The sequence below is a fragment of the Apodemus sylvaticus genome, chromosome 3, assembly GCF_947179515.1.
Source record: "Apodemus sylvaticus chromosome 3, mApoSyl1.1, whole genome shotgun sequence".
NCBI lineage: Eukaryota > Metazoa > Chordata > Mammalia > Rodentia > Muridae > Apodemus > Apodemus sylvaticus.
This window is the reverse complement of record NC_067474.1, coordinates 16,445,121-16,455,711: the sequence shown is the minus strand read 5'-3', so window position 1 is coordinate 16,455,711 and position 10,591 is coordinate 16,445,121. Positions and strand designations below refer to the sequence as shown.

General features: G+C 47.6%; 1 protein-coding gene across 5 annotated transcripts; it reads right to left on the bottom strand.

The window, feature by feature from the left end:
* Positions 1 to 478: 478 nt before the first annotated feature.
* Positions 479 to 6,054, bottom strand: Sox17 (SRY-box transcription factor 17). Of its 5 annotated transcripts, none has more exons than XM_052176009.1 (5): positions 5,773 to 6,054; positions 4,781 to 4,953; positions 3,327 to 3,956; positions 2,642 to 3,008; positions 479 to 2,229 (listed from the first exon to the last, which is right to left on the bottom strand). In XM_052176009.1, exons 4-5 carry the CDS (start codon positions 2,946 to 2,948, stop codon positions 1,256 to 1,258), a joined length of 1,281 nt encoding a protein of 426 aa, XP_052031969.1. In that variant the 5' UTR covers positions 2,949 to 3,008; positions 3,327 to 3,956; positions 4,781 to 4,953; positions 5,773 to 6,054; the 3' UTR covers positions 479 to 1,255. The 5 variants fall into 5 exon arrangements, with proteins under 5 accessions (XP_052031969.1, XP_052031970.1, XP_052031971.1 ...); XM_052176010.1 differs by having other exon boundaries at positions 3,327 to 3,436; XM_052176011.1 differs by having other exon boundaries at positions 4,820 to 4,953.
* Positions 6,055 to 10,591: the final 4,537 nt, after the last annotated feature.

The following is a 10,591-nucleotide window of genomic DNA, read 5'->3' as shown; positions in this document are numbered from 1 at the left end:
AAAGAGACTCTGTAAATACATTAGGAGTTAGGGGATGGGCTGGGTTTGCAGCTCAAAGGTGGTTCTCTTAACTCCCTCGCTGAAGCTGTGGCTTCAGTCCCCAACATGTATTGGAACTGGAAAATGAGAAAATAGTGCTCAACTGGAAGGCTTGCTCAGACACAAACTGTGCAGAATGATACTAAGGAAACACCTGGCACAGGAAAAGCCCAGAAACCAGCAGTTCCCATGGTGGCCATGTGCAAGGCAGCAATCAGCACAGCAGACTTGCAGGGGCTACTGACTGAAGCCTTGTACCTGTTTCTTCACAATAGGATGTGAAGGAGTAGGCTGGTTTGTGTCTTCACCTGTGTAAAGCGCACCACACACACTTCACTCAAGAACCTTGAGCCTGAATACTGCAAAATGAGGGATTGCAACCACTCACATTTGCTGAGGAGAATAAGATACACGTTGAAAATATATACTAAAGTTCACTAACAGTCACAACACAAATTTTATTTTGATTAGTTTCTCTGACTCTAAAAATATGGGGATCAAAGGCAAATTTTGTGAAAAGAGGGATCAAGACTTTTTGGAAGAAAAGACAAAAAAAATCTGGAAAGTTCTTTTGGCAGGTATCAAGATGACTGAAAACCCGAAATATTTTAACAGCCTTAAAGTGTACAGAATTAAAACCATTTACAGTATCATTTTTAGAAACCAATATTTTGGAATATACATAGCAAGTTCATTCTGTGAGAATTTTTGCGTAGAACAATTATATCACATTTGTTCACCCCCGCTGTTTGTCTTTAGGGTTTCTTAAATGCATTTTCTTACCATTGTAAGAAAATGGAAATTTTACAATTTAACTATACACTTCTAATTGTATATTTACTGTTGATATTTAAATTAATTTGATAAAACCAATGTGATAGATATTTTTAAAAGATTCCAGGATTTATTTAAGATCGAGAAAACACGCATGGCAAAATTTCTTTAGATCAATACACTTTCAGGAAATGGAATAAGTTGGTGAGATATTAAAAACTGCCTAAAACTGGACAGCGATTGTTGGGAGCAAGTCCCTCAAGGCATTTAAAACAAAAATCTAATGTAGCCCCTCAACTGTTCAAGTGGCAGACAAAATAAATTACCATAAATTATATGCCAAGGCAACTTAAAAACAAAACAGCTTGACGCTAAGGATTTCCTTAGCGCTTCCAGGAAGTGTGTAACACTGCTTCTGGCCCTCAGGTCAGGCCGGCAACCATCAAATGTCAGGGTAGTTGCAGTAGTAGACCGCTGAGCTAGCGTCGGACACCACGGAGGAAATGGCTCCATGGCTGTCTGAGAGGTTCACTCCGCAGTCGTGTCCCTGGTAGGGGAGACCCATCTCGGGTTTATACACAAAGTGCAGATACTGTTCGAATTCCGTGCGGTCCACCTCCCCTAGCAGCTCAGTGGGCTGGCTGGGTTCCGTGCCATCCCGGCAGGGCAGAGCCTCGGGAGGGGGCGAAGGCTGCCCGGGGCCGTGCGCTGGGTGCTGCTGGTGCTGTTGGTGCTGCTGCTGCTGCTGTGGCGGCGGCGGTGCCTGCGGTTGCAGCGGCTGCTGGGATTGCGCGTGGAAACCGCGCCCAGCGCTTGCGGCGGGTGAGCCCATGGCGCCGTAGTACAGATGCAGAGCGCTGGGGGGCGCCAGGATCCCCGGCATCGCAGGGCCCGAGGGGTCCGGCCCCACTCGCATGGGGCCAGCGGGCGGCTCTGCGGGCACTACGTAGTCCGAGACAGGAGCGTAAGTGTAGGCGCCGGCCGCCGGGCAGTCCCCTGGCAGCGGGGCTGCAAAGAAAGCCGGGTCCTGCTCCACGCCATCCAGCGGGGATGTGTCCGGAGTGGGCAGAGGGTAGCCGTCGAGCGCGGACGTGCCCAGTCCCTGGCAGTCGCGGTAGTGGGCGCCCATGTGCGGAGACATCAGCGGCGGGCCGGCCGAATAGCCCGGCTCCGGGAAAGGCAGACCCAGGCCATCCATGGCCACGCGGCCACCCTCGGGGCCAAGCGCGCCGGCCTGGGGCTCGGCCAGAGCGTGCAGGAAGCCTCCCTCCACCCGCTTCATGCGCTTCACCTGCTTGCGCCGCCGCGGCCGGTACTTGTAGTTGGGGTGGTCCTGCATGTGCTGCACGCGCAGCCGCTCGGCCTCTTCCACGAAGGGCCGCTTCTCAGCTAAGGTCAACGCCTTCCAGGATTTGCCTGCAGGGAAGGTGGAGAGGCGCGCAGGGTTACCCGGGTGAGCTCCCGCACCCTGGCCCCTCTCCGGTGCACCCTTTCACTGAGCGAGCCGGCGAGAAACCGGTCGTATTAGATAGAATGAAAGTGTTGGATCGCGTCCTTACCGGACGCCTACAAGAGGGCTTCCTCCCTTACCTTCTTTCTCCCTTAATTTGAAAAACTGTCAAAGTCCCCTGGTCTGGGAAGGGGTCGAGCCTGGGTTGTGCGGGTTACAGAAACCCTTACATTCACACATAGAGCCCAAAGACCAGAGCAAGAGTTACTTTGGCGAGAGAGGGAGCTGGAGGAAGGGATTGAGTCTACAGCACACCGGTTGTGTGGGGGCGCAAGACACCAGTGCGCGTGTGCCCTGGATCCCCCTGGTCCGACTCACCTAGCATCTTGCTCAGCTCTGCGTTGTGCAGATCCGGGTTCTGCTGTGCCAGCCGCTTGCGTTCGTCTTTGGCCCACACCATAAAGGCGTTCATCGGCCGCCGGATGCGAGACTCAGCTTTGGCTCGGCCGGAGGTCCCCGCTGACGTCCCGCTACTCGCCACCACCTCGCCTTTCACCTTTACATCCCCAAGGGGGCTCAGGGACTCGGCCCAGGGACAGGGTCCCAACCCGGCCATCACCGCGGGCTGCGCGCTCCGGGGCTGGCTCTGGTCGTCACTGGCGTATCCCGCATCCGGGCTGCTCATGGCTCTCCAGACCGACCCCGCGCTCTGCTACGGCCACGGGACACGCCGCTTCCCCCGACCCTGAGGCAGGGATGGGAAGCTAGCCTGAAGATGCCCAGGGGAACTGAGTGGGTGCGACCCTCCCGCGGCTCCTCCCGGAGGTCCTAACTCGCAGCAGTACCAGCCCAGTAGATCTACCCAGTGACACTGCGGGTGTCCCCCCGGGCCACGGGCCCTTTTCTGTAAGGACGCGGCCAATGGCGCGGCGAGGGCGGGCCGGACCCTAGTCCTTCGGCCCCCGCCCAGTCGGTGGTCGGAGTCCCAAGTCCCACACCCGCCCCTTTCCCCTCCCCCCCCCCGCCCTCTCCCCCTTCCCCCGGCAGAGTGTTCGGACTTCACCTGCCAAGGGGAAAAACTGGCTGGAGCCGGGCTCTGGCGCCAAGTCCTCTTGGGGAAATAGGACGGCTGAAATTCAGAAGTCTGGAGGTGCTGCTCACTGTAACGGAAGACTGAAGCAAAGTGGTTCACACCAATAGGTGTAGGTATTTATTCTACTCTTTAAAAGATTTTTTATTGCCGAAGGCAATTAATTTTGCATGGTTTTTCAGGGGGAAAAATCCCGTTCTCCCAAGAACTCATCATGCTTACATTATACTAAAAATAACAAGGTAATAACAAGTGGTAATAAAAACAAAGTTTAATATAAAATGCCATATCATTAATATTTCACTACTCAATAAGAGTTCAAGTCAATCCTGAGGAATTTCAGTATTAAACATAAAATACATAAACAAAACTGTTTGCTCGTGTGTGTTTGGCAAAGGAGGCAAGACCTGGTTTTATTTCTAAAGACTTGCAAGAGGCCTTGATTCCACCCCAAACGCCACAAAATTAAAATATAAAATGAAGTGCAAAGACAGCAACACTGTGGTGTTCTGGAGGAAAAGGACCAGTCCATTTAAGCAGCAAAATCCATAGCGTTTAGGACGGTTACCCGGACGGACAGATGGTTACAACGTTTTCTTAAGACTGAAATGAAAAGTTGAACACCCTTAAATTTATTTCAAACCTGAAAGTACTTTTCTATGGGCTTCAAAGTGTGCCTTCCTACAACACTTACCCCAGCAACCACTCCAAATATTAGCAAACTCATTTAGTTCCTACCATAGTATTTTTCAAGGGCATCATTATAGCTTCTATAAGAGGAAGCTGAGACTCACATGCTAAGGCAGACGCTGGGAGGGCGTTACACACAACTAGCAGCCCTCTGTCAGACCAGAAGCTCTAAAAGCTGTGTTACATTTGAGTTTGTTTGCATGTTTGTGTTGTTTTCTAAGAGATCCAAAAGTCATCCCTGCATAGTTTTAAGGTAGGAAAACTCAAAGGACTGGCAATATAGCTCAATTAGAATGCTCATCTAGCACAATTCTGCAGAAAAGACAGTCTATGTGATGCCTACTGTCTGTGATTCTGTAATTCCAGCACTTGAAAAGTAGGGACAGAAAAATACATTCATGATGGTCCTCAGCTACATATGGAATTAGAGGCCAGCCTTGGTTAATACAACCCTGTCTTGAAGGAGAGGAAGAAAAAAAGAAAGAAAGAAAGAAAGAAAGAAAGAAAGAAAGAAAGAAAGAAAGAAAGAAAGAAAGAAAGAAAGAAAGAAAGAAAGAAAGAAGACTCAACACATCAGTTTCCAAAACAGACTTTCTTTACTGTGAACTGCTGATTCAAAAGTATTCCTTGCGTGTGGTCCAAGAGGTGACACGCTGCGGCTTTCGGGGCTCATTTCAGAGATCAAGTCTGGCTTACTGGTGGTTCTAAAAAGCACAGAGCTTTTGCTAGCTCCTCACCTGCAGTTTCTGGAGCCACTTTGTCTCCGAGGAACTCACCCAGAAGCTAATGTGCTCCGTTGTAAAGCAGAGGTGACCCTCCTCCCCATGTAAAGCTGGAAGTTGTGCGGAGATCGGTGATAGTGGCTGAAGTTCGCGTCTGTGCGATTCATATGAACGGGGTCAAATTAAATCTGCTTTAGGAAATCAAAGTCAATAATATTTTAAACTGGTGATTTAAAAGCAATTGGTTTTAAATCTGACAATGTGCTCTTCCTCAAAGCTTTATGTATTTTCTGAAAAACACTGGCTTGAAAGTAAAACAAAAAAAAATCAGTTCAGATGTTTAACTAAAGAAATTATAAGGGTAGAGATAACAATAGAAAAAATCTATCTCTTCTGTTGTTTGTTTGTTTGTTTTGAGACAGTCTCCCATGTAGCTCTCCTGCCTCTCAGAAGTACAGAAGGGCCCTCAACTCCACAGTGACTTTTCTCTTTTGCATCTAGTAACAACCGAAATCTTTTCAAAGATCTCAGGGCCGAAATTTCTTTCCATATTTTTTTCTACCTATAAACTACGGGTTTTGATTGAAATGAAGACTGAAAACAGTAGCGGGTCCAGAATGCACTCTCTCTGTCTTCCCTGTCTTGGATGATTTCTCTGAAAGCTAAGAGACAACAGAAATATAATTCAGGCGAAGGTCTAGAAAATGTATTTACACCATTTTACCTGGATTCCTCATTCTGTTCTTGCTCCGTGAAAGGAACCCAGCATACTAAGTGGTTTGAAAGAAAGCCCGACAGTAGGGAGCAGCGTTATTTACACGCGTCCCAGAAGATTAACTACTGATCTGTCTGAGGGAAAGCATACTCTAGGAGTCCAAGCGCCCACATTTGGGCTCTTCCCCAATCCTTAAAACAGCCTCCCCTGGAGTCATTAGGTAGCACTTTACTTAACAAATCCATCAGGAAATGTGGCGCTTTCCCAAGACTAGTCCCCTTCCCGTCCTTACCTAGATCTAACTTCTGCTGACCATTTTCTTGATAGATACTTTGGGAGGAGTGTTGGGGGCAACCGCACTTCAGACCCGCCAGCAGTGTGAGTGGACCATATTTCAGTTTCTTCACTAAATGAATGTTGGAAGCCGAGCTCGCGACGTTATCAAAGCCGGCCACAAATGCCACATGTAAAGAAGCAAACATCCGGAGCGGAGCGGCTTCCTGCAAGCCTTGCTTCCCTCAACACTAGAAATGTACTGGGGTGGGGGTGGGTATGTGGAGTGGAAGCCTGGCACGTCTGTCTGCTGTAGCCCGCAGCGGAGTCACACTCCAACAGTGCAGGATTTCTAGGTGGCAACTGACTGCGCCACATCCCCACGGGAGACCCAAGTCTAGAAAGGCTGGGGGCAAGGAAGCGACTAACCTAACAAGAAGCTATGCCCGCGGCCACTTAGGGCCTGTAGCAAGCGGGTTGGTGATCAGCTGTGACTCCGAGGTAGGAGAGTCAAAGCCGCTCTCTACAACGGGCCTCTGAGTGAGCAGTTGATTTCTCGAAGGTTTTGCGGTTTTGCAGTTCCGATGGCCAGAGCCTGTTTAAGGACACTCAAGTCCATCTGCGCAGGATCCGTGGGCACACAGGCAGATCCGTGGTCTGTGGAGAGCAAGTTCATGAGGGCGGAAAGGGGAGCGCGGACTGTCGTCACGGAGACGGCCCTAGGAGGACTCTAAGATAAAGAGGCAATAGTACCACTGGACGATCTAAAATATGTGCCTCAGAGTCTGCCTCTGGGAACCACGAGGGAAGTGACACGGCGCGGAGCCGTTGTGCCCTGGGCTCTGCACCTCCCAGGTAGGGCCACGCAGATTGGTACCTTGCACCCAGGCACCAAAAAAGCGCAGTCTCTCCTCCCCTTTATATCTTTCGCGTTCTTCCCAGTCCCTGGTCAGTCCCCAGTGGGTCGGAGATGGAGATCGAGAACTCGGGAACGTGGGAGGAGAGGAGAGGAGAGGAGAGGAGAGGAGAGGAGAGGAGAGGAGAGGAGAGGAGAGGAGAGGAGAGGAGAGGAGAGGAGAGGAGAGGAGAGGAAAGAGTGGCAAGAAAGACAGTGGTCACCGGCCCCCATGGTGGCCCAGGACAAGAGGCCAGGCCCTGCAGTCTTCGCTTCACTAACCTCTCCCGTGGGAGCTGAGAATGTTTGGTCCCAAGATGAACTTCGGGGACTCATTACCCACGGATGCGAGCGAGCATCCTAAGTGGGCGGGGTCTCACGTAACTGTCCGAATCCCTGTCTAATCGAGGCTGCTCTCCCGCTGCCGGCCGCCCCAAAACCCCACCCTAGCCGGCGACTCTAAGACCACGTCCTCCTTCCCGCCTGGCCCTGGCTGAGTTTTTCTCGGTGAAGCAGGAAGTGCGTTGCTCCCGCTTCATTTCCCAGCTCAGAAACTGGTCAGGGATGTTTCTTAGAACCCACACCCCCAACCGTGGTCCCCAGAAGAAGTAAGGACTCATTTTTTTTTTTTTTTTTTTTTTTTTTTTTTTTTTTTTTTTTTTTTTGCCTGCTCCATGGAACCTCAGGTTCTCTAGGGAAGGTGGTCTGAGAGCTAGGAATAAAACCTTGCTCACATTTCTTTGGTGTCGTCCTTGAACTTTAAAGGCAATTCAAATGTGGCTTGGCTATTTATAAAGTTGATAGCTGCTGCAGTCTAGTACCGTTGTTGGCACCCACACCCTAGGGAAGAGCCGGCTTCCTGGAGAAAGGCAGTCCGCACCTGGCAGTCTTACCGAAGCCGCAGGAGTACTTGCACTCCCACAGGAGAGCAACCTGGGTGGTGGTGGCGGTGTTAACTTATTGCGATCCAGCTGCACGTCCTCAGTCTATGATCCTGTAATAATCGGTTCCTGGCCTGTGAAAGCTATGCTGACCATACAGTGGGTCAAACACACTGAGTTGTTTTGTTGAGTTTGTTTTGGTTTTTATTTTGCCTTGGTTTTCCAAAGAAAACCAAAAGTGCCTTTGACTCTCCCACTTAGGACTCAGAATTGATCACCAACTCACTTGCTACAGGCCCCAAGTGGTCACGGGCACAGCTTCCTTACCCCAGCCTTTCGAGCCTCGGGTCTCCCGTGGGGATGTGGAGTAGTCAGTAGCCACCTAGAAATCCTGCACTGTGTGTGACACCGCTGCGGGCTACTGCAGACAGGTGTGCCCAGAGCCTCTTTCCACCCAGAAAACTCTGCTCCCAAGATCCCCTATCAGGATTAACAGAATGGTGCCAGATGGTTGGTTAGGGCAAGGTATGCATTCTGTGATCATGGAAATGATCAAAGTCAAAATAGCTTGTAGGACTTGCCACTCCTGACAGCACTCATTACCTCCTGTATGCACCTTGACTCCAAGCACAACAGATTTCTAACCTGAAACTAATTTAGCTTCCAAAGCTTAAAAACAAGAAGTTAGGAAGCCTTCCGGGTTTCAGGGGGGTTACTTGAATGTTCTTTTCTACCCACTTGGTGGACTTGCCAACAATGTTGTCTTCGATTTAGTCACAGCAAGACAGGTCCTTCTGTTCACTACACGGTTCCATCCAGATCACAGCACTCCCCAGTCTTTACTGCATACTTATGAATAATAGAATGTCCAGGTTAGTCCTAGTGTCTTCTTCCACATAAGCAGAAACACTAAGAACCATCTCCATAGACCTTACAGACTCATCGGTACAGATCACGGGGCTTCTGGAGAATAATATTCTCTCCCTTTCCCCTTCAATCATTCAAATTGCGTCTGAAATCACACCAGTACTGGGTATTTAAATTCCAAGGCTATCTTAATGCTTTTAACTCAGAAACCCAGGCTGAAGATGCACATAGATAATTTTACAAGTAGCTGTATGGTGCAAAAGTAAATGTCTGTCTTCAGGGCGTTTGGGAAGGTATCTTCAAAATTAATTTCTTCATAAGCACGGTAATGTTTACAAAGCAGTTTCCCTACCTTATCTGACCCTCACAACTGCCATGGAAGTTAGTGGCGTAGCTATACCTTAGTCCCCCTTTGCTGAAAAAAGAGCGAATCAGTGACTTAAGGTCACATAACAAGGGTTCTTGGACCATATCATTTTTCTAGCAGGAAACAATAACAGCTCTTACTATAAATTTATTTCTGTGCTATGTTTACAAATAATGAGAGTCAAATTAGAATTTACAAGGACTAAATGAAGAAGGATGTTGGTAGTGATGAATTAAAGATCTTTGGGAAAGAATGCATCGGGTCATGATAATTTTGATACCCAAAATACAGCAATGCAAAAAAGAAAGCATCATTTAGAATATCTAGGTTTTTACCGGGCAGTGGTGTCCTATCCTTTCAATCTCAGCACTTGGGAGGCAGAAGCAGACAGATATGAATTTGAAACTAGACTGGTCTACAAAGTGAGATCAAGGATAGCCAGGGCTACACAGAAAAACCCTGTCTCTGGGGAAAAAATTAGAATATCAAGGTTTTTAAAAAGACAGTCTAAGCCTTACATGACATCTCATTTATTTTGACACCTACTTCATACAGGCAAATTCTAATTCATTTGAGCTACATGAGAAGAGTTCAAAGATGGAGCTAACATTCTAGAATAAATAAAATGAAGTTTTTTTCATTGTGTGCCATGTTCTCTCAGACTGTAAAAGACTTGGTTAGCTTTGGTGAACTGTTGTAATCTCATCCATCGCCTACTTAAATGACTGGTGACTTCAATGTACATTATCAAGCTGGTTTTAAAGACATAGAAATGGGTAACAGGTAAATTTCTTGCTCTCTAATTGATCCAGAGGAAAGAAAATTTCCAATTATCTTGTTATAAAACAGAAAGTTAACATCTGAAGCAATTTACTGATTTGTTTGATGCTTCCCATCATCCCAAGAGACAAGAAAGACTGCTCATTTCACCAACAATTCTCCAGTCCCTGTTAAGGATATGGCTTACTACATCGTGACTTGTGCAGGACTGAGCACAAACATGGGGAATGGGCTGCTTGGGACTGGATTCTACTTCAACAATACATTAGTTGTGTATCCTTGGAATGTTATGGAATCTTTTAAAAGCCCATCTGTAAGCTGGGGCATAATAATAATAGCAATGACTTCTGACATCTTTATGAAGATTTATTGTTTATAAAGTGCTTAAAATACAGTTAGACACATAGTAAATACACATATATTTATATCAATGAAATGTGCTGAGAGAAACAGAAGCCACCATTGTATGGGAGTAAATGAATGTAGCAGCAGCTGCAAAAGTCTGTTTTATAGCATTTAATGTCTCTGATAGAGATATCTGTGATGGCGCTGCCTTTATCAATGTGTCTACAAAGCTTTAAGGAAGCCTCTGTAAACTATTATGTGTTTTCTGGTTGTTTGAACATGAAAATAATTTACTTTGGTAGTAAGAAAAAAATTTTTTGAGAAGGCATATTAACCTTCCAAAGCTCTAAGCCTAGAAGCTGGAGAGGTGGCTCACTGATTAAGAACACTGGCTGCTTTTGCAGATGACTTAGGTTTGATTCCCAGCACCCACACAGCAGCTTATAACCATCTATAACTCCTGTTCCTGGGACTCTGACATCCTCTTCTGTCTTCTGTGGACACTAGGCACATACAAGGTGCACATACATATATACATACATGCAGGCAAAATACTCATGCACATAAAATGAATAAATCTACTATGAATAAATAAATAAAACTGCTGGGCAGTGGTGGCGCACGCCTGTAATCCCAGCACTTGGGAGGCAGAGGCAGGCAGATTTCTGAGTTCGAGGCCAGCCTGGCCTACAGAGTGAGTTCC